The sequence below is a fragment of the Carcharodon carcharias genome, chromosome 5, assembly GCF_017639515.1.
Source record: "Carcharodon carcharias isolate sCarCar2 chromosome 5, sCarCar2.pri, whole genome shotgun sequence".
In the NCBI taxonomy this organism is placed as follows: domain Eukaryota; kingdom Metazoa; phylum Chordata; class Chondrichthyes; order Lamniformes; family Lamnidae; genus Carcharodon; species Carcharodon carcharias.
The window spans coordinates 129,737,737-129,761,235 of record NC_054471.1 but is presented as its reverse complement, the minus strand read 5'-3'; the positions used below and the strand labels follow the sequence as shown (position 1 = coordinate 129,761,235).

At 41.8% G+C, this 23,499-nt stretch overlaps 1 protein-coding gene across 12 annotated transcripts in view; it reads right to left on the bottom strand.

Annotated features, from left to right (window-relative positions):
* The window catches only part of tbc1d32 (TBC1 domain family, member 32), a 418,366-nt gene that overhangs the window by 214,266 nt on the left and 180,601 nt on the right, over window positions 1–23,499 (bottom strand). For 11 of the 12 annotated variants that reach the window (XR_005942968.1, XR_005942970.1, XR_005942972.1 and 8 more), the window contains 3 exons: window positions 12,855–12,973; window positions 2,156–2,275; window positions 528–616 (listed from right to left, as the gene is read on the bottom strand). Coding sequence is in view for 7 of the 12 variants with exons in the window: in XM_041187465.1 (XP_041043399.1) it covers window positions 528–616; window positions 2,156–2,275; window positions 12,855–12,973 (328 nt within the window). In the remaining 5 variants the exon portion in view is untranslated. The remainder of the gene's footprint in view (window positions 1–527; window positions 617–2,155; window positions 2,276–12,854; window positions 12,974–23,499) is intronic. The other variant, XM_041187466.1, reaches the window with a different exon arrangement.

The window sequence follows — 23,499 nt, the reverse complement described above, 5'->3', positions numbered from 1 at the left end:
CTGCCGTCCTTGCCTGGTCTGGCCTACATGTGGCTCCAGGCCCACAGCAATGCGGTTGATTCTGAAATGGCCTATCAAGCCACTCAGTTCAAGGTCAATTAGGCATGGGCAATAAATGCTGCCCTTGTCAACGACACCCACATCCCATGAGGCTCGTTGTTTGTATTGTGCATCTCTGAAAATAAAGGCTTGTAAAAGTGTGTGAATATTTGCTACCGTTCTGTCGAACATACAAATTAGGAGCAGAAGCAGGCCACCCGGCCCCTCCAGCCCGCTTTGCCACTCAACAAGACCATGGTTGATCTGACTGTAACCCCAACTCCACATTCCTGCCTACCACCGACAGGGGGTACAATTCGTTTCAACACCAATCTCAAGTTAGGGAGGGAGAAATAAAAATTAAGGATTCCTAAGGACAGGCTATATTTTAAATGATCAATAAGAAATCCCTGATACAATATTTTAAATGAACAAGAAAATGAGTTTGAAATTTTTTTCTAGCTTTAATGAATAGGATTCCAGCTTACCTAACACCAAACATATGGGAATGTTCATAGTTGAACAGAGAGTGTATTTTGGCATTCGAATTCATAATTACCAGTCGATCAATTACATCCTTTAAAGAGAAAAAAGCATAATACATCAGTTTTAAATACTATAAAGATAAGTTTATTTTGTATATTTTGTGGACATACTCACTTAGGCAAATTAATCTTTCAATTAGTCTGTATAAAGAATCTATGTACAATCACAGAATATATAATCACATTTTGAGTACAGTTTTTTTAAGACTAGTATTCTAGCAGATAAACACAGTATTGGGGCAATTGATATAGGATGAAATAAATGAGAACATGCATCTGTTATGTCGTTTACAACACATGTATGTGCCGTACAATAAAAGAATGCTGGGGTCGAGGTCAAAAAGTTTAAACATTGATATTCAATGGCATTACCATTGCTGAATTCCTCCAGTCAACATCCTGGGGCATCACCATTGATGAAAACTTAACTGGACTGTCACATAAATATTGTGGCCACACCAGAAAGTCAGAGGCTGGGTACTCTCTGATGAGTAACTCTCTAACCTCCTAACTCTCCAAAGTTTTTCTCCCATCTACAAGACACAAGATCCGAAGGGTGATGGAAAACCCTCCATTTTCTTAGATGACTGTAGCTCCAAAGACACTCAAAGCTCCACACGATCCAGGACAAAGTGCCCTGTTTGATCAACAGCCTCCACTACCTTAAACATTCACTTTCTCCACCACTGGTGCACTGCGGCTACATTGTGTACTACCTACAGGAGAGTATACCATCTCCCCTTGACATTCAATGACATTACCAACACCAAGTCCCCCACCATCAACATCATGGACCAGTAAAGGAACAGGGTCAGCCACATAAATGCCATGCTTACTATATCAGGTCAGAGACTGGGTATTTTGCATTAAGCAGCTCACCTTATGACTATCTGATGCCCCTCTATCCCTACAAGGCACATTAGGAGTGTAACAGAATACTCTCCATTTGTTTGGATAGATGTGCTCCAATACCACTCAGTGGCTTGACACTAACCAGGACAAAGCAATCTTTTCACTAGTAGCTCATCCACTGACTTAAAAATTCACTCCCTTCATCATTGGCATACCATAGTTGCAGTATCTACAAGATGCAATGCAAACAACATGCAAGAGCTTCTTCAGCAGCACTACCCAAACTTTCAACCGCTATCATCTGGTACGACAAGAGCAACAGCTGCATGACAACACCATAGTGTCCAAGTTGTCCTCCATATTACACACCATCCTGACTCAGGCATACCATTCCTTCATTGTCGCTGTGTCAAAATTCTTGAACTTTTACCTAGCAGCATTGTGAGAGCACCTTCACCACAGACTGCAGCCAAAAAAGGATGTTCACCACCACCTTCTCAAGGGCAACTAGGGATGAGCAATAAGTGCCAGCCTTGCCAGTGATACACACAGCCCAAGAATGAATTTTAAAAGAAGAAAACTGTCACTTTGTTTGAAAAAATAACTCCAGCTGCTAAAGTTTAAGGTAAACAAATTTATCTTAAAACATTATTATGTGGAATTTTTTAAATAATAAATCAACAACTCAAGTAATTGCACAAAATTGCTGTTACACTTACAACAATGGAGGTCGGCACTTCGCGCAAGGAGTATGATGCCTTGTTTGGCAGTGGCAGATTGCCAATCAGTTCATATACAGCGTAGAAAGATGAAAGCAGGTTTATCAGAGCTAGGAATGACTTAAAGCACACAAAAACTTATATTAATATTTATAAAAATTAAATGGGGTTCATAGTAATAATGAAGGAAAATTCAACAACATAAAACACAGGTAACAAGTACAACAAAAGCATGACCAGTTAATTGTCCCCAGCCTAAATACACCCAGAGGTCATAATTTTATTTGGAGCAAAATACAATGAAAAATGTTCCCCTGTAACTAATCCAACCAATACAAACTGTTTCCATGGTGATTACAAACATCCACAAAAGTGACTACACTTCAAAGTACTTCACAGGCTGTGAAGGGCTTTGAGACTTTCGGTGGTTGTGAAAGGCACCATATAAATGCAAGCCTTTCTTTTTTCTTTTCACCCCATTAAGGCTAATTGTGATAACGAACAATTGATCAATGTAAATGGACTGATAGATATTTTAAGTAGCTGTTAATCTGCACTCATAAAACTCACATCAGGAAAACAGTTCACTCCAGATTTAGATGACATTTCTGTGTAGTACTAAGGAAGTGTGGTGCTGTCTTTCAGATGAGATATTAATGCAAGGTCCGTCTGCTCACTCAGTTTGACGTATGTGATCATATAATATGACAAGAAGAAAAAGAGGGCAGTTCTCCCATTGTCCTGGCCAATATTTATCTTTCAACTAAAAACAAAGCACAACTGTTTGTCCCATTACTGTTTGTAGGACTTTGACACGTTTCCTACATTACAACAATTCACCAAGGCTCCTTCGACAGCACCTTCCAAACCCACGACCACTACCATCTAGAAGGACAAGTGTAGCAGATGTATGGGAACACCAGCACCTGGAAGTTCCCCTTCAAGTCACTCACCATCCTGACTTGGAAATATATCGCTCTTCCTTCACTGTCACTGGGTCAAAAGCCTGGAACTCCCTTCCTAACAGCACTGTGCGTGTACCCACACCACATGGACTGCAGCGGTTCAAGACGGCAGCTCACCACCACCTTCTCAAGGGCAACTAGGGATGGGCAATAAATGCTGGCCTAGCCAGTGAAGCCCATGAATGAATTTTAAAAAGTGACCACACTTTATTGGCCACAAAGAAACTTGGGTCATCTAGAAGTTCTTTATTCTCATATATTGAAAATATGCCATTCTTCCAAAAATCAACAGTATTGGGCCATCTTATTGACCGAATGTTCGCGAGGATCTGCCCATTGAATACAACTAGTTGAAAGTGAGATGAAATGTTTTGTTCAATAAAATGTCACAAAATATTTTTCTCAACCCACATTTGAAAATTTTAATTGATTCATGGTCTTTTCTACACAGCTTCCATTAGCAGTGATATTTCTATATAATTCTATTTTGTTAAAACTATAAAATATCATAATGTCAATGCATTTAGTGAATTAAGTATACACAAGATTGTATAAGAGTAAGTTCAGCAGCATTCTGAACTAATTACTGTGCAGCCTTCAGCAGTTATGTACAAAAATATCCTGAATAGGATTTTCCTATTCAATTTCCCCGTCCCTACCTGAAAGCATTTTCAACATCTAACATTCTGTAGACACCTGTTACTCTGTGGTAGCTTACTCAAGCGGCATTAGTCATGCATGAGCATCAATAAGACATTCTAATGCCAAGTCTAATCTTGTCCTCACCCTATGTCCACATATTTGCGCTTCTAGTAAGTTTCGCTGGTTTTTAATCAGGGTGACTGAGGCCAATCATAGCACCCAACTGAGATCAGTTAACTCAGCACAGACCAGGAATCAAACTTGCGAACTTCACATATTAAATGGCTTAGTTCTACAAGTTTGTACAATCGAAAAATTATCACTTGGGTGATTTCAATTTACACAGACTGGGTAAACCTGATCAGTGGATGCTGTGGAGGATGAATTCCTGGAGTGTGTACGTTGAAGAATCAACTAGTGATCAGGCTATTTTAGATTTTGTATTATGTAATCAGAAAGGGCTAATTAATAACCTTGCTATAAAGGAGCCTTTAGGAAATAGTAACCATAATGTGATGGAGCTTCACATTAAGTTTAAATGTAATATAGTTCATTCTGAAACTAGGGTCTTAAGTCTGAACAAAGGAAACAATAAAGGTATGGGGGCAAGTTGGCTATAGGGAGTGGATTGGAAAAATACACTGAAGATTTGATGATAGACAAACAATGGCTAGTATTTGAAGTGCTACTACATGATCTACAACAGATCGGCATTCTTCTAAGGTACAAATACCCAATGAGAAAGGTGAGTCAACTGTGGCTAACAAAGGAAGTTAAAGGTTGCATTAGATCAAAGGAAATGGCTTCTAACGATGCCAGAAAAAGTGGCCAGCCTGAGGATTGAGAGCAGTTTAGAACTCAGTAAAGGATGACCAAGAAACTGATAAAAGAAAGAGAATATGAATGCAAGCTAGGAAGAAACAAAGGTGGACTGTAAAAGCTTCTTTAGTTTTGTGAAAAAGAAAAGATTGGCTTGGACAAACATGGACCCATTACAGGTTGAGACAGGAGGATTTATAGTGGAGAATAGGGAAATGGCAGAGAAACTTAACAATTACTTTGTGTCTTTCTTCACAGAAGATGACACAGAAAACTTCCCAGCTTTACCAGACAACCAAGGGACTTATGAAACTGAGGAACTGAAAGAAATTATTATTAGTAAAGAGGTAGCACTTGAAAAGTTAACTGCACCGAAAGTTGATAAATCCCCTGGACCAGGTGAGCTACGTCGTAGAGTGTTGAAGGAGGTGGCTAAAGAGATAGTGGGTGCATTGATGGTTATCTTTCAAAATTATATAAATTTTGGGGAGATTCCTACAGGATGGAAAGTAGCAAATGTAACCCCACCATTTAAGAAAGGAGCAAAAGGGAGAATGGAGAACTATAGACCTTGTTTGATGTCAGTAGTAGGGGAAATGTTAGAATGCATTATAAAGGATGTGATAACTGGACATTTAGAAAATAATGGTAAAATTGCACAAAGTCAGCATGGATTTATGAAAGGGAAATCATGCTTGGCAAACATGCTGGAGCTCATTGAGAATGTTAGTTGTAGTATAGATAAAGGAGAACTGGTGGATGTGGTGTATTTGGATTTGCAGAAGGTTTTTGATAAGGTCCCACACAGGAGGTTAGTAAACAAAATTAGAGTACATTGGGGTTAGGGGTAATGCACTAATATGGATTGAGAATTGGTTAACAGACAGAAAGTTGAGAGTAGGAATGAACAGGTCATTCTCAAGGTGGCAGGCTGTTATTAGTATGATACCACAAGGATCACGCTAGGACCACAGCTGTTCACAATCTATTTTTTTTTTATATATTCATTTTATGGGATGTGGGCTTCGCTGGCTGGGCCAGCGTTTATTGCCCATCCCTAATTGCTCTCGAGAAGGTATTAGTGAGCTGCCTTCTTGAACCGCTGCAGTCCATATGGTTTGTGCTGTTAGCAAGAGAGTCCCAGGATTTTGACCCAGTGACAGTAAAGGAACAGCGATATGTTTCCAAGTCAGGATGGTGAGTGACTTGGAGGGCAACATCCAGGTGGTGATGTTCCCATCTATCTGCTGCACTTGTCCTTCTAGTTGGTAGTGGCCATGGGTTTGGAAGATGCTGTTGAAGGAGCCTTGGTGAATTTCTGCAGTGCATCTTGTAGGTGGTACACACTGCTGCTGATGATTTGGACGTGGGGACCAACTGTAATATTTCAAAATTTGCTGATGACACAAAACTAGGTGGGAATGTAAGTTGTGAGGAAGATGCAAGGAAGCTTCAAGCAGACTTGGACTGATTAAACGAATAAGCAAGAACATGGCAGATGGAATGCAATGTGAGTAACTATAAAGTTATCCACTTTTTTTGTAGGAAAGACAAAAATGCAGAGTATTTCTTAAATGGTGAAAGGTTGGGAAGTGTTGATGTCAAAAGGGATCTAGGTGTCCTTGTTCAAAAGTCACTAAAAGCGAGCATGCAGGTGCCACTATCAATTAGGAAGGCAAATGGTATGCTGGCAAGATGTCTTGCTGAAATTATATATAGCCTTGGTGAGACTGTCCCTGGAGTATTGTGTGCAATTTTGGTCTCCTTATCAAAGAAATTATATCCTTGCCATAGAGGGAGTGCAACAGGGGTTCAGTAGACTAATCCCTGGCATGTCAGGATTCTCTTACGAAGAGAGATTGAGGAAAGTGGGCCTGTATTCTCCAAAGTTTGAAGAATGAGAAATATGAGAGTGTCATCGAAACTTACAAAATTCTTAAAGGATGTGGCAGGGTGCACATAGGTAGGATGTTTCTCCTGGCTGGTGAGTCTAGAACCAAGTGACACAGTCTCAGAATAAGGGGCAGACCATTTAAGACATAGATGGGGGGAACTTCTTTACTCAGAGGCTGGTGAATCTTTGGAATTTTCTACCCCAGAGGGCTGTGGAAACTCAATCATTGAGCATGTTGAAGACAGAAATTGATAGCTTTCTGGAACTAATGGCATTAAGGGATATGGGGATAGTGTGGGAAAGTGGCATTGAAGTAGTCTATCAGCCATGATCTAATTGAATGGAGGGGCAGGCTCGACAGGCTGAATGGCCTACTCCTGTTCCTAGGCTGCTATGTTCCACTTAAGCTCAGGAATTGAATTTTAGTAGTGCCCTCTAAGTTCATACTAAAATAATGAAAAGGAATAGTCATTTGGTAGTACAGACCTTGAGTAGTGCTGAAAAAAAGAGACATGGCTAAGCTTCTCGCCTTGCATTCATCAGGTCACTTGCAAGAATACCAATTGCCACCATTGCATGAATCAATATTCAATGAACTTATGAACTTGGCAACTTGCACATTTGAGCTCAGTTTTAATGACACCCTGTCTGCTCAAATAGATGGTGTTGGGTTCCTTGAGAAACGTGTCTTCAATGGAATGACACGTAACCTCCTACCTCTCCCATATTTCCAAAATGTGGATGATATGTTTGCTGTATTTAAATTCATGGCTGCATGTAACAATTTCCTTACATGTCTTTAATGGGCTCAATCCTGCGCTCAAATTCACCTATGAAATGGAGCAGTCAAATGAACTCCCCTTCCTCGACGTACTCGTTGAGAAATCTGCCAGGGGGTTCTCTACCACCGTCTATTGCAAGCCTACCTTCACTGGTCAATATATGTGTTGGGATTCTTACAGTTCCACAAGCTATAAGATTGGTCTTATTGGCAACTTTGTAAATATGGCCTGAGCCATTTGCTCACCATGCAAGCTTGATGCTGACATAGGGCACATCAAAGGCATCCTGCAGGATAATGGCTACCCTGATCAGATCATTTTGCACTGTATATCACACAAGCTCATGAATAAGCCTAAAACCGTCACTTTCGGCCCTGAAAAGTGCCCGGTCTTCAGATTAGCCTGGAAGGGTAAGGTATCTGAAAATTTGAGCAACAGGTGAAACTAGCTGTTTCACGCTGCTACTATGCAGTAGCAACACGAGTGTTTTTTGCCATGAACAGGTTATGCCATTAAGCCAAAAAGACATTCTGCCTTTCACACAAATGAGTAATGGGTATATTAATTTCAGTGCTAGTGTGATGCTAGGTATGTAGGCTGTATGTCCCAAAGACTGGCAGATCGTATCAAACGGCATTTCTCAGCCGCTGTTCGCAATGGGCAGGGTACAAACCTTACACAACCAGCCAGTGCTTGCAAAACTCAAAACAGTATCCAACATTAGATGTGATTCTACAATTGGACAACATTTTTTGAATAATCTTCAATGTGCTAAAAATTATACCGACAACCAGTTTAAGATTGTCAGTCGGGCCCGCAGTGTGGCGCATTTGCATGTACTGGGAGCTACATATATTAATATACAGGGCCATGCTCTTGACCAATCAGGGTCTAGCTGCCTGGTTTAAATTTCAAACAATGCTCAATAGTTAACTGTCAGGCACCATCAGTGGTGCATTCGCCATGGCAACACCACTTGCCAACCAATTAGCATTCTCTTCACATACAATATAAAATGTTGTCTTCTCCTTATATTGGTTTTCTTGCGAGTGTGACGAGAGCAAGATGAAAAGTTCAGACATGTCTCTTTTTTCAATGAGAGGAAAGAAGCTCAAAATCTTGCTGCTATAAAACATCAAAAATTCATCTCACAACTAAAATTGAAATAATTCTACATTACTGAAGTAAAATGAATCAAGAAGTCATAAAATACATTTACACAATCAGATAGTGGAGGGAGATTCAACCTTTAAACTATGAACTTTCTTACTCACAGTAATCTGCTGAACAAGTTATTGCTCCATTAGGGTGAAAGGCCAATACAATATTAAAGGGTAAATCTTCTGATTGGACTCTCTGGCTGCAGACTCTTGTCCGCAAATGAAATGAATAGGTGGAAAGTCAAAGGCTGTATTATCATAAATCCATGATTTACATTGTTGCAGGTGAGGTTCCATGTTGCAAGAGTGCAATCGGAAATGTATGCTTAAGTAACAACTAAAATCATATCCTAAAAATGTTGACCGTAGAATCACTACCTATAAGAACCTGTTTCAATATAAATCAAACTGCTACAACTTTTTAAAATTTAACATTGTCTTAAGATGTAGAAGAGATAGATTTCTACTTAATTTAAGTTTAACTGCTCTTTTCCTTATTTGCTAGTTGTTTTTAAATTCTAACCACAACCCACAAGACCTTCAATTTTGCAGCAGAACTTCAATTCTAGACAAATAATTAATAAAAAGAGGAAGTACGATATGGCACAGCCGATGGTAAATGCTGAGTTGTTCAAATCCCAAAGGGGAACTTGAAACAACTGCCACAGCTTGTTTTACAATTTGTATAAAGTTTGCGATGCATGCATTAATAGTAATAAGGCTACCAAGTCTTATAGCTTTTTACAAAACTAGATTAAATATTTATTAATAGAAGAAATGACTTTAAATACATACATAGATCTACTAATTACTACTATGATCATTTCTAAATTCCCTAATCAATTTAACTCCCAGTTATACTTTCATTAAGGCAACAGTAAGACACATAGATTTTAAAAGACCCTGGCAAAGAAACATGATACCCTGAGCAAGTCAATTTTCAAATGAGTTTTCTTAACTTCAGTCCTTTGAAGGCAGCAGCTTGAGACATAGATGCTGAAGGCTTTTTCACACACTTGTAAGATCTTAAAAATTCCTTCCCTTACACGCAGCCCTTGCTCCTTCTTTATACGTATCTTTCTCTTTGAATGCAAATCCACATTGTTTCACTATGTCTTTGGACTTAATCGCCCTGGCAATGAAACATAGCACTAAGTTTTACCAGTAATCTTAGGGAAAAATCAACACACGGGCCAGAATTTTCCAGTCGCCGTGCAGGCTTGGCAGGGGAGAGCGGCTGCAAATTGGACCGCCGCCCGCAATCGGGCTGTGACCGCCATTTCACACTGGCTGGCCAATTAACGGCTAGACAGCATGAATCGTGTGCTGCAGCGCTGCCTGTGGGGGGGAGGGTGAGCGCAGAACTGCATGCATGCACATGGGTGCGTGCAGTAAAAGCTCCCTGGGGCACAGGGAGCTGAAGCTTTTTGAACATAAAAAATAAAGAATTTAAAAATGTTAATAACATGTCCCCTCATGTGACTGTCACATGAGCAGGGACATGTTACAAATTAGGGGAAAAATAAAACTTAAAATCAATGATCAAAGCCTATCCCGCCCGTGGATGAGGTTTCACAAAAAATTGAAATTTCGCCCACCTGCCAACCCTAAGGTTGGACGGGCAGCAAAAAAATTTCATTTAATTAGAACTTTAATGGCCTTAATGGGCCTATTAGTTGTTGGCAGGCGTGCTGCTGACTCCTGCACGTACCCGCCAACCGAAATATCGCGCATCATTTACACTCATTCAAGTCGGGCATGTGTCCATTCGACAAGCACAATATTCTGCCCACCATTTCTAAACTTCACCTGGCTATTGACACATTTCACCCCTCCTTTGAAAACAACCTAATCTGGTTTATTTCAAAATGCCAATATTCCCTTGACACCTTTGTTTCTAAACTTCCACATGATTATCTAATTAACATTTCAAACTTAACCTCTCTTAGACTAAAGCACCCAGACTAGCTGCCTCTAATTCAATTAAATCTCTCTCACACATACACACGGACACATAGGACAGGATTTTCCCACTGGCAAGCGGGCCCCGTCCCCCGATTGTAAAATGACGTGCTGCAGCCCATTTAAATTTTCTGATAGGCGGGGGTGCAGCAAAATCAGCTGCGGGCCCGCCGACCTGTCAATGACCAATTGAGGCCATTGACAGAGTAATTAAACTAAGTAGTGGGCCTGCCTGTCCAACCTTAAACAGGCCAGGAACCCCGGCAGGAATTAGAAAAAGCATGAAACCTCATCCACAGGCGGGATGAGGTTTCATGTAGGTTTTAAAAAGTTTTAATAAAGTTTATAAATATTATGGACATGAGACGACATGTTAGGGAAATTTTATTATTCTATTTTTTAGCTTTTTTACATTTAGAGCTGATCTCCCTGAGGCAGCACCTAGCCTCAGGGAGATGACTGCGTTCTTTTGTGCACAACAGCGAAAGAACGCACTCCCGATTTATGATTCCCCCCCCGCCCCCCACCTGCACAGGTAGCGCACAACAGCGCTTCTGTGCAGACGTCACGTAAAATGGCGCCGCAGCCCCGACTGGGGGTGCCGATCGGAAGCGCGCCTATGCCGCCCTTCAACTTCGCCCCCGATGGGGGGGAAAATCCTGCCCATAGACACAGACACATTCCATAGATAAAGATAAAATACTGCGCATGCTGGAAATCAGAAACAGAAACAAAAGATGCTGGAAAAACTCAGCAGGTCTGACAGCATCTGTGGAGAGAAAGGCAGAGTTAATATTTTGAGTCTATATGACCCTTCTCCAGTGCTACTTCTTTAGCTCTGAAGAAGAGTCATATGGACTCAAAACGTTAACTCTGTCTTTCTCTTCACAGATGCTGTCAGACCTGCTGAGTAGACACGTTCCATGATTACTCTATTTTACAATAAATATCCAATAACATTGAGAATTATTATATCTTGACAAAATACGGAACTTAAATAAATCATGAAAAGAAAAACATGTTGCTGAAGCTTTCTGTCATACACTCATCAAGACAAACAAGGATGCCAAATTTCAAATGATCACAATAATTAATACTACAAAAGAAAGGTGTTGGTTAGTTGGCAAGTCAATTCTGATTGGTCAGGGCATGGCATGGAGAAAGCAACGGGGAATTATTGGCTCCCCAGGCTTCTGGGTAATTCAAAGAAAGGCACAAGACTTGAACATATTCCTTTCATTTGCAAAGAACGGGTCCCGGTGTACACTTCTGTACACAGAAATGTCACTTCTAGAAAGCATAAATGAACCAGTTTATAAACTCGACTGATTATCTCGAATTGGTCATTAGTGTAGCTATTAGGAATATGTTCAGGTCTTGTGCTATTTTTGAATCACCGAAGAGTTTGGGGAGCCTATAGTTCCCAGATCCTTTCTCCATGGTAATACCTTAGTCAGAGTCAACTTGCCAACCAATCTGTACCCTTTTCTTCTGTAGTATAAATTGTTGTGACTGTTTGGAATTTGGTATTTTTGCGTTTGTCCTGATGAATGAAAGACAAAAAGCTTCGGCGATGTGTCTCTCTTTTCAGCAATAAAAAAGTAAACGCAAGTTCCTATGATTATTGGAATGAACTAATAATGAAAACAATTTCTACAGGAATAAAATGAGATTTAACGGAAAACAGAGAACTGCAAATGGGTAATTTCTTTGGAGTTAATGCAAACCTTTGCGTCACATAGAATTACGTAGAAGATACAATACAGAAACAGGTCATTTGGTCTAATGAGCCCATGCTGGTGTTTATTCTCAACTCAAGCCTGTTCTCATCTTTCCTCATTTAACCCTATCATCATAACTCTCTTCCTCATATGTTTAACTAGGCTTTCCTTAAATGCAGCTACACTATTTGCCTCAACCACTCTGTGGCAGTGAGTTTCACATTCTCACCACTCTCTGGGTGTTTCTTCTGAATTCCCTTTTTGATTTCTTGATGACCCTCTTATATTGGTGGCCTGTAGTTTAGCTCTTCTCTGCAAGTGGAAACAGTCTCTTCTGGATCTACTCTATCAGAACCTTTCATAATTCTGATTCTTTGTCAGGTTAGTTCAGTGTTAGGCTTTCACTACTGGAATCTAGGTTCCAATTCATCTTAAGCTAATGAATTGATAGTTTTATCTGGCTACAGGTGTCTTCTGTAAAATAGGTGTAGACAATTTAAATTGTGTGTAGATAGCAGAAAACTACCCGAAACAAATTAGAACTGGCAATTTGAGAGTACACGTAATAGCTGGTGTGAGACACAGAAAACTGGGATACTACAAGGTGCTCCTTTGATAGAGGGAACTATTTACTGCACTGTATCTAACCTGGGACAGTTTGGCTCTGACATGAGTCACCTGAAATGGAAAGCATATCATTAATTTGCACTGACATCATTTAAAATTCAGGGCTCCATTTCAAACTTTCCCCTACCTTCTGACAACTTCTGTCTATAGGCTCCACTGGTGTTGGTTTGGGGTTGATCATTCTTGCATCATCTCTTCCACATTCCAGAACAGACCACAGCTCCAATACAAGGGCTTTAATGAACCCTAATAGCAAAAGTAGATTCTAATGGTCAAATGATGACACAATAAAAATACAGTATATCAAAAATCTGACAGCTAACATATACCATATTGATTAATTGGATATTCCGTGTCAAATGGGTTGTTAGCGAAGCTGAAGGTACTCATGTATGACTTATTACCTTGAATATTTTTTAATACTGTGGCTAAGACTGGTAATCTCATTACATACATCTTACATTTTTTGAAATTGTGAAAATCCAATATCATCAGCAGAAGGAAGAAATAAGACCTGCATGTTTGGCAACATTTAAGGGAATATACAAAAGTGCTGATAGGAATAACAATGGGAATTTTTATATTATTTTCAAATGGCAAAGCTGAATCATAAATCTCAGCAGCAACCATAAATTAGAGGATGCAGGAATACTTGTTGAAACCATGGGGGTTGAGGAATCTGGACCTGTATTTGTAAGGTGGTAATGGTGAGGGGGTCTGAATACTGGCAGTAATGAGAAATTAGGTTTAGGAAGAATAGAAGGGGTTGCTGGTATCTGTAGGCAGACAAGGAAGGGACCAAGAGACTGGGAAAACTTAAATATGAGAGCAATGAGAGCAGCTGCAGCATGCAAAAAGTGGGACAGGCTGGGATGTTGAAGGTTTGGTGGGGGACTGCAAGCCACAGAAGCAGTGAACTTGAAATGATCAAAACGCCCTCTCTTCAATCCCTTCACTACCCCTTCCCACCACTCTTCCATTTCCATTGCCTCCTCAGTCTTTTTACACTACCCTCAAACACTTCCTACGTCCTGGGACCTGTCCTGCAGTCAGCATCACAGTGAAGCAGGTCAAGAAGAGTGTCCTGCAGTCAGCATCGCAGTGAAGCAGTCCAAGAAGAGTGTCCTGCAGCCAGCATCATGGTGAAACAGTCCAAGAAGAGTGTCCTACAGCCAGCATCGCAGTGAAGCAGTCCAAGAAGATAGTGTCCTGCAGTCAGTTCTTGTTGAAAATTAAACAAGAGTGACATCATAAGTGCGAGAGAGCGGCAGAGAGATCAGAACCAGCGCGAGTGCAGGGAAGCTTCAAAAAAATGTGGTGTCAACACAAAGCTGAGAATTGATTGGTGAGTAGTGGGTAAGTATTTTTCTCCAGTTTAAAATAGATTAAGCTAAGAAAAGGTAAGACATCTAGCTTTTATTTAAAGTAGATAAATAATTTAACTTTTTTTTAAAAACTGTATTTAACTTAAAGTAATGGTTTTTTTCAACTAGTGGCATGGCAGAGCAGCTCAGTCCCATGTTATGTACCACCTGCAACATGCGGGAAGTCCTAGACGCTCCTTGCGCTCTGACCTTGCACTCGGAGCTTGAGTGGCAGCTGGAGCCACTGAGGTGAATCCGCGAGGCTGAGTGTTTCGTGAATAGCATGTTTTTAGACGTGGTCACCCAACAGCTTACGGAAGTGCAGAGGGGGAATGGGTGACCATCATTCAGAAGGAAGGTGTCAGGCAGGTAGTCAGGAAGTCCCCAGGGTGCATCTTGCTCAACAACCATTTTTCTGTGTTGGAAAACGGTGAGAGCAACAGTTCCTCTGGGGAGTGCAGCCATGCTCATGGCACTGAGTGGCTCAGCTGCACAGGCAGGGGGAGGAAGAAGAGGAGAAGAGCAATAGTGATAGGAAACTCAAAAGTAAGGGGAACAGAGAGGTGTTTCTACGGCCACAGAATGGAATGTTGCCTCCCTGGTGCCAGTGTAAATGATGTCACTGAACAGCTGCAGGGCATTCTAAAGGGGGAGGGCAAACAGACAGAGATCGTGGCACATATTGGTACCAATGACAGGTAGAAAGAGGGATGAGGTCCTGCAAGCAGAATTTAGGAAGGTTAAAAAACAGGACCGTAAAGGCAGGAGTCTCTGGATTACTTCCGGTGCCAGGCGCTAGCAGATTTAGAAATAGGAGGTTAGTCTAGATGAATGCATGGCTGGAGAGATGGTGCAGGAGGGACGGCTTTAAATTTCTGGGACATTGGGACCATTTCTGGGACCGGTGGGACCTGTACAAGGCAGATGGGTTATACCTGAACCGGAATGGGACCAATATCCTTGCAGGGAAGTTTGCTAGTGCTGTTGGGGAGGGTATAAACTAACTTGTCAGGGGGATGGGATCCTGAGAGCAGGTTCAGCAAGGGAAGATGCACAGCCAAAATTAGAAGAGAGAGCAAATGAGTCTGGGAGGCATATTAAGCAAGTTAAGGCACAAGGGAGTTTGGCAAAGTTGGAAGGTATTTATTTTAATGCAAGGTGTCTGACGAATAAGGCAGATGAGTTGAGGGCACAAATTAACACATGGAAATTAACACAGAGGGGCAGGATTGGCAGCTCAATATTCCAGGATATAGGGTCTTCAGGCATGATGGGAAGGAGGTAAAAGAGGAGGGGGTATCGCAATATTGATCAAGGAATCAATTACAGCAGGGAGGAGGGATGACATCTCAGAAGGCTCCTCAAATAAAGGCATGTGGGTAGAACTGAAAAACAAAAAAGGAGCAATCACATTGCTGGAAGTGTACTATGGTCCCCCAAACAGTCAGAGAGAAATAGAAGAGCAGATGTGTAGGCAAATTTCAGAGAAGTGTAAAAATAGCAGGGTAGTAATAGTGGGGCATTTCAACTTCCCCAACGTTAACTGGGTTAGTCATAGTGTGATAGGTTTAGAGGGAGCGGAATTCTTCAAATGCATCCAGGTGAGCTTTTTAAGCCAGTACGTAGAAGGTTCTACAAGAGAGGGGGCAGTCCTGGACTTAATTTTAGGGAATGAAGCCTGGCAAGTGGTAGGGGTATCAGTGGGGTAGCATTTTGCAGATAGTGATCATAACTCTGTTAGATTCAAGATTGTTATGGAAAAGGACAGGAATGGGCCAGAAATCAGGATTCTAAATTGGGGGAAGGCCAATATTAATAAGATCAGATATGATTTGGCCAAAGTGGACTGGGAGCAGCTACTTTTAGGTAAATCTGTGTCAGAGCAGTGGGAGTCATTCAAGAAGGAAATAGGGAGAGTACAGGGCCAACATATTCCAGTGAAGATAAAGGGTGGGACCAACAAATCCAGGGAACCCTAGATGTCGAGGGATATACAGGATTGGATAAAGAGAAAAAGGGAGGGTTCTAAATGAACAAATTGTGTTGGTGTTCACAAGTGAGAGGGACAACGTGAGTATGGAAATCAGGCAGAAGGATTGTGATATAATTAAAGAAATTAGCATAGAAAGGGAGGAGGTTCTAAGTGGTCTGGCAGTCTTAAAAGTAGATAAATCTCCAGGCCTGGATGAAATGTATCCCAGGCTGTTGAGTGAGGCAAGGGAGGAGATAGCAGGGGCACTGGCAATAATTTTCAATACCTCTCTGGCCACAGGAGAAGTGCCAGAGGACTGGAGGACAGCCAGTGTGGTACCGTTATTCAAGAAGGGAGGAAGGGATAAATCAGGGAACTACAGGCCAGTGAGTCTAACCCAGTGCTGGGGAAACTATTGGAAGCAATTCTGAGGGACACTTGGAGAGGCAGGGGTTAATCAAGGTCAGTCAGCTTGGTTTTCTTAAGGGGGGAGGGAGGTCATGCTTGATCAATTTGATTGAATTTTTCACAGAGGTGGCCAGGTGTATAGATGAGGTCAATGCTTTTGACATAGTCTACTTGGACTTCAGCAAGGCTTTTGATAATGTCCCACATGGGAGACTGATAACGAAGGTAAGAGCCCATGGGATCCAAGGCAATTTGGCAAATTGGATCCAGAATTGGCTGAGTGGCAGGAAGCAGAGGGTGATGGTCGAGGGGTGTGTTTGTGACTGTATGCCTGTGTCCAGTGGGGTTCCACAGGGATCGGTGTTGGGTCCCTTAATGTTTGTGGTATATATAAACGATTTAGACTTGAATGTAGGAGGGTTGATCAGTAAGTTCACGGATGCCATGAAAATTGATGGGGTGGTAAATAGTGAGCAGGATAGCCTTAGATTACAGAAGGATATAGTCAGAGGCTGGTCAGATGGGCTGATCATTGGCAAATGGAATTTAATCTGGATAAGTGTGAGGTGATGCACTTGGGCAGGACAAACAAGGCATGGGAATACATGATGAATGGTAGGACGCTGGGAAGTACCTAGGATTGGAGAGACCTTGGTGTGCATGTCCACCGGTCCCTTAAGATAGCGGGACAGGTAGATAAGGTGATTAAGACGACATATGGGATACTTGCCTTTATTAGCCGAGGTATAGAATATAAGCGCAAGGAAGTTATGCTGGAACTGTACAAAACGCTGGTTAGGCCACAGCTAGAGTGCTGCTTGCAGTTTTGGAATCTGCATTGTAGGAAGGAGGTGATTGTAGTGGAGAGTGCAGAGAAGATTTACCAGGATGTTGTCTGGGTTGCAGAGTTTTAGTTATGAGGAGGGATTGGATAGACTGGGGTTGTTTTCCCTGGAGCAGAGGAGAGACATGGCTGAGGTGTATAAAATTGAGGGGCATAGATAGGGTAGGCAGGTAGGTACTTTTCCGCATGGTGGGGCAATCAACAACCAGGGAGCATAGATTTAAGGTAAGGGGCAGGAGGTTTAGAGGGGATGTGAGGAAGAACTTTTTCACCCAGAGGGTGGTGGGAATCTAGAACTCACTGCCTGAAAGGGTGCTGTAGACCTCTTATGACTCTATGACACTTTATTTTCCCATTCTCTTCGCTCCTTTTTCTACCCAACTGAAGAATATAATCACTGCAGTCGAGAGATCAGAGAGATAAGAAGCAAAAGAAGTGCTGCTAAAAAATTTTTATATATTGTACTGAGAACTGAAGGTTGACATTGGGGGAGTAGGAGAGTAGGCATAAAGCAGCCCAGCAAAGGCAATAAGGTGGGAGGTGGAACAAGAGTAGAGAGAAGGGATTAAAGCAACACTGTAATGAGCTGACAGTAGGAGGTGGGAAGGAGCTATGAAAGTTAGAGCAGTGGCTCCTCATTCTTTTAGTGACAATTTTAAATTGATGAACATTTGTAACTGACTCCATAAAGAGAAGAAATAGTTTTGTCCTATTCATTCTATTGAAATCACATATATTAAAAATCTGGAAATTGTCCTAGTTTCTCAAGTCTTTCCTGACGATCAATTTCATCCTGGTGACACTGTACTTTTATTGGTTTTGATGACCTTTCTACAATTAGTTGCTCAAAACTACACAATTTTCTAACTGTGCCCTAACTATTGCCTTGTAAAAATGTTATTAGCTCTTTTAAAGGCCTTTTTCTGTCTTTATATGATTGCACTTATACATTCAGGGAATTGATGTAGCTGAACCTGTCTCTTCATCCACATATTCCAGCAGTTGAACGTATACGCAATGCATTCATTGCTTCCCTACTGGCAATATATTACTGTATATTTCTGCAAATAAAGGCAAATCTCTCAGCCATCTGTCAATTCTATCCCATCAAGTGTTTTATCTCTGTAGTCAGAGAGAGCTGGAATTTAACACATTGCAATTGGTGGAAACCAGGTAGGGGTGGGCAGTTGAAGTGAGTGCAGTAGCTTACCTATTTGCCTTCCCACCACTTCCCAGTATTAATTTGCTTTCTTGAGAAAAAAAGGAAACTAAAAATCAGAGGGCAAGTTTCCTTCGGGTCTATGCTATGATTTATCTTATTTAGAATTTATATAAAATGATTTGTACACGGACATAGGAAGCATGATACTGAAGCTTGTTGTGATACCAAACTAGAGACCATGACAAACTATAAGGATGAACATAGAATAGATATAGCTAGTGGAGTATCCAGATAGGTGGCAGAATGTTCAATGCAGAAAATTGTGAAATGGTATATTTTGATAAAAAGAACAGTAATCCTAAATGGTAAGATTCTTTACAGGGTGACAGACCAGAGATTATACAAATCTACAGCACTGAAACAGGTCTATGTTAATCATTACACTCCATGATCTGTAAAGATAGGAGCACAGGTAGGAAAAGCTATAAAAAAGTAAATGAGATTGTAATGTTTATATAAAGAAACAGGACACTGAATCTAAAAGCAAGTTAAGTTCAGACATATAGTATGGTACAACTTTTGGGCATCTCAAAGAAAATGCAAGTTATGAAAAGGGTATGGTACGTAACTGCTAACATAATACCAGAAATTAGAAGTTATAATTATGAAGGAAAGCTCAAATAGTTGAATTTTCCTCATCTGAACTTGGACAGTTTTGACTGAATATAGTAGAAGTTTTCAAGTTTATGAAAATTTTTGACAGAGTAAGTGGCAAAAGTCTGTTGTCACTGATTGACATAATTACAAGGCAACATAGGAAATAATGAAAAAATGAAGGCTGAAGTTATACTTTTTATTCACATAGAGAATTATTAGAATATTGCTGAAAGAGGAGGCTTGCTATCAAAGCTTTTCATTTTGCACTCATCATGACAGCTACGCAAGATTGCCAACAGTAAAGGGAACAACAATTTATACTGCATGAGAAGAGAATGCTGATTGGTTGTTTGAGGAGTTGCCATGGAGAATGCAGCGTGAAAGTAGTTAAGTGTTAACTGCCAAGCTTTTGTTCAAAATTCAAACCAGGCAGGTCAACTCTGATAGGTCAAGGCATTGCCATGGGGAATGAACCAGGAAATGACGGTTCCCCAAGCTTTTATTTATTTGGAAAAGGCATACTGTATGGACATGCTCCTTCTGTCTGCAAAGGACATGGCCCTGTGTGCGAATCCATGTGGCTTCTAGCGTGTGTAAAATGAGCCAAACTGCGAGTCCAACTAATCTTCAACTAGTTCTCAGTGTAATCCTTAGCACAATCAGGATAGTTTAGCAAGTGATTTCCAATCATGGAATTACATCTAATGTTACACAGTATGTTTTGAGCTTTGCAAGTACGAGCTGGCTATGTACGGTCAGTACTTTGCCTGTTGTGAACAGCCGAAGGGATGTGCTGTTTGATACAATCCATGACATTGGGATGTACGGCCAACATACCTGGCACCACACAAGCATTAAAATTCACGTACCACGTTACTCACTTGTGCAATAGGCAGAATGTCTTGACCTCACCTGTCACTGACCTCATCTCCTCTGGAGATCTTCCCTCCACAGCTTCCAACCTCAGACGGCCCGCTTCTACCTCCTACTCAAAATCCACAAACAGAACTGTCCCGGCAGACCGATTGTGTCAGCCTGTTCCTGCCCCACGAAACTCATTTCTTGCTATCTTGACTCCATTCTCTCTCCCCTTGTCCAGTCTCTTCCCACCTCCATCCGCGATTCCTCTGACACCCTACATCATATCAACAACTTCCAGTTCCCTGGCCCAACCGTCTCCTCTTCACTATGGATGCCCAATACCTCTACACCGCCATCCCCCACCGGGATGGACTGAGGGCTCTCTGCTTCTTCCTCGAACAGAAGCCCGAACAATGCCCATCCACCACCACTCTCCTCCATTTGGCTGAACTTGTTCTCTCTAAACAATTTCTCCTTAAACTCGTCTCATTTCCTCCAAATAAAGAGTGTGGCTATGGGTACCCACATGGGCCCCAGTTATGCCTGCGTCTTTATGGGGTTTGTGGAACATTCCTTGTTCCAGTCCTACTCAGGCCCCCTCCCACAACTCTTTCTCCGGTACATCGATGACTGCTTTGGTACCGCTTCATGCTCTCGTCTGGATCTGGAAAAATTTATTAATTTTACTTCCAATTTCCACCTCTCCATCATTTTCACGTGGTCTTTCACTGATAAGTCCCTTCCCTTCCTTGACCTCTCTTTCTCAATCTCTGGTGATAGTCTACCCACCAATATTCATTACAAGCCTACCGACTTCCACAGCTACCTCGACTACAGCTCCTCACACCCCACTTCCTGTAAGGACTCCATCCCATTCTCTCAGTTCCTTCGCCTCCGTCACATCTGTTCTGATGATGCCATTTTCCAAAACAGTTCTTCTGATATGTCTTCCTTCTTCCTTAACCGAGGTTTACCACCCACGGAGGTTGACAGGGCCCTCAACCGTGTCCGGCCCATCTCCCGTGCATCCACCCTCACACCTTCCTCTCTCTCCCAGAACCATGATACGGTCCCCCTTGTTCTCACTCATCACCCCACCAGCCTCTGCATTCAAAGGATCATCCTCTGCCATTTCCGCCAACTCCAGCATGATGCCACCACCAAACACATTTTCCCTTCATGCCCCCCGTCGGCATTCCATAGAGACTGCTCCCCCACCTGGACACCCTGGTCCACTCCTCCATCACTCCCAACACCTCAACCCCCTCCCACGGCACCTTCCCATGCAACAACAGAAGGTACATCACCTGCCCCTTTACTTCACCCCTCCTCACCGTCCAAGGGTTCAAACACTCCTTTCAGGTGAAGCAGCGCTTCACCTGCACATCCCTCAATTTAGTCTACTGCATTCGCTGCTCCCAATGCTGTCTCCTCTACATTGGAGACACCAAACACAGACTGGGTGACCGCTTTTCAGAACACCTTCGGCCTGTCTGCAAGCATGAGCCAGACCACCCTGTCGCTTGCCACTTCAACACACTACCCTGCTCTCATGCCCACATGTCCATCCTTGACCTACTGCAATGTTCCAGTGAAGCTCAACGCAAACTGGAGGCACAGCACCTCATCTTCCGGTTAGGCGCTTTACAGCCTTCCAGACTTAACATTGAGTTCAACAACTTCAAATCATGAACTCTCTCCTCCATCCCCATCCCATTTTTTCTAATAATTAATATATTTTTCAAATATATTTTTCTTTTCCCAACTATTTCTATTATTATTTTTAAATTTATTTCCATCCATTGTTTTATCCCCACCTTTTAGCCTATTTCGATCAATCCCCCCTACCCCACCCCACTAGGGCCATCTGTCACTTGCTCGTCCTTTCTACCCTAATGTCACCATTAGCACACCCTTTAGCTAATATCACTACTGTCAACACCCCTTTGTCCTTTTGTCTATGACGTCTTTGGCAATCTCTTCTTTGCCTCCACCTATCACTGGCCCTCTATCCAGCTCTACCTGTCCCACCCCCTTCAAACAGCTTAAATTTCACCTCATTTCTATTTTTCTTTAGTTCTGATGAAGAATCATACAGACTCGAAACGTTAATTGTCTTCCTCTCCGCAGATGCTGTCAGACCTGCTGAGTTTTTCCAGCTATTTTTCTTTTTGTTTGAGGCAGAATGTCTTTTTAGCTTGACGGCAACATCAAGTTTGTGGAGAATACCACTCATGTTGCTACTGCATAATAACAAGGTGCAATGGCTAGCTTAACCTGTTGCTCAAAATTTTTGACACACTTTATTGTTTCAGGGTAATCTGAGGTAGACTGGGCACTTCTCAGGTCCAAAAGAGGCGGCCTTACCCATTCATGAGTTTGCGTGATAAACAGCGAGCAATGATCCGATCAAGCTGGCCAATTATTCCGTAGGATGGTTTTGATGCACCCTATTTCAGTATCATGCTTGTACGGTGATCAAGTGGTTCGGGCCCTATATACGAGATTGCCAATAAGGCCAATCTAATAGAGCGTGAAACTGTAGGAATCCTAATGTGCATATTGACCAGTGAAGTTAGATTTGTGGTAAACAGTCATAGAGAATTTCTCAACTAGCATGTCGAGGAAAGGGAGTTCATTTGACTGCTCCATTTCAAAGGTGAATTTGAGTACAGGATGGAGCCCATTAAGGTTAAAAGGAAGTTCTTACATGCCGCTGCGGATTCAAATATACCAAACATATCATGCAATTATTGGAAATGTCGGCTGACATAATATCACACACACAGCCTGGTCCTTTGCAGACAGAAAGGGCATGAACAGGCACTGGACCTTCCCCAACTAAACAAGAGCTTGGGGGACTGGCTCATTCTGCATGGCAATGCCTTGGTCAATCAATCAGAGTAAACCTACCTGGTTTGAATTTGAAACAAAATGGTAGTGTAGTGGTATTGTCACTGGATTGCTAATCCAGTGACCCAGTGGACCAGTGTTCAAATCCCACCATGGCAGATAGTGGAATTTGAATTCAACAAAAAATATGGAATTAAAAGTCAAATGATGATCATGAAACCATCATCAAAACCCATCTGGAAACCCATGAAGGGTTCTCAAAATCCCCACATTTTTCATATCATCAACATGGATATGATTTTTGGACTTTTGTGGCAGAGGACCCAACTGCTGAGTTAAGTGTAGAACCCTGCAGACAGGAGGCTAGGCCCATGAAAGCCTGGGACTGGACATGCCCGGGCTTGTTGAGTGCAGTGTGGATTGTTGCCTGAATCCAGACAATGAGGGGAGACAGAACATGCATTCTTCCCTTTAAAACAATCAACCCAGAGAAAGACTTCATCTTACATGAAACTAAAGCCCATCAAAATCTTGCATAAATAATCGCTACTAACTACTAAGGCAGGAAAGCAGCAATCAATGCAATTCTGCGAACCTATCAATACTTCACATATACAATGGCTTGCAGTTCAAGACTAGTTACGGGGACAG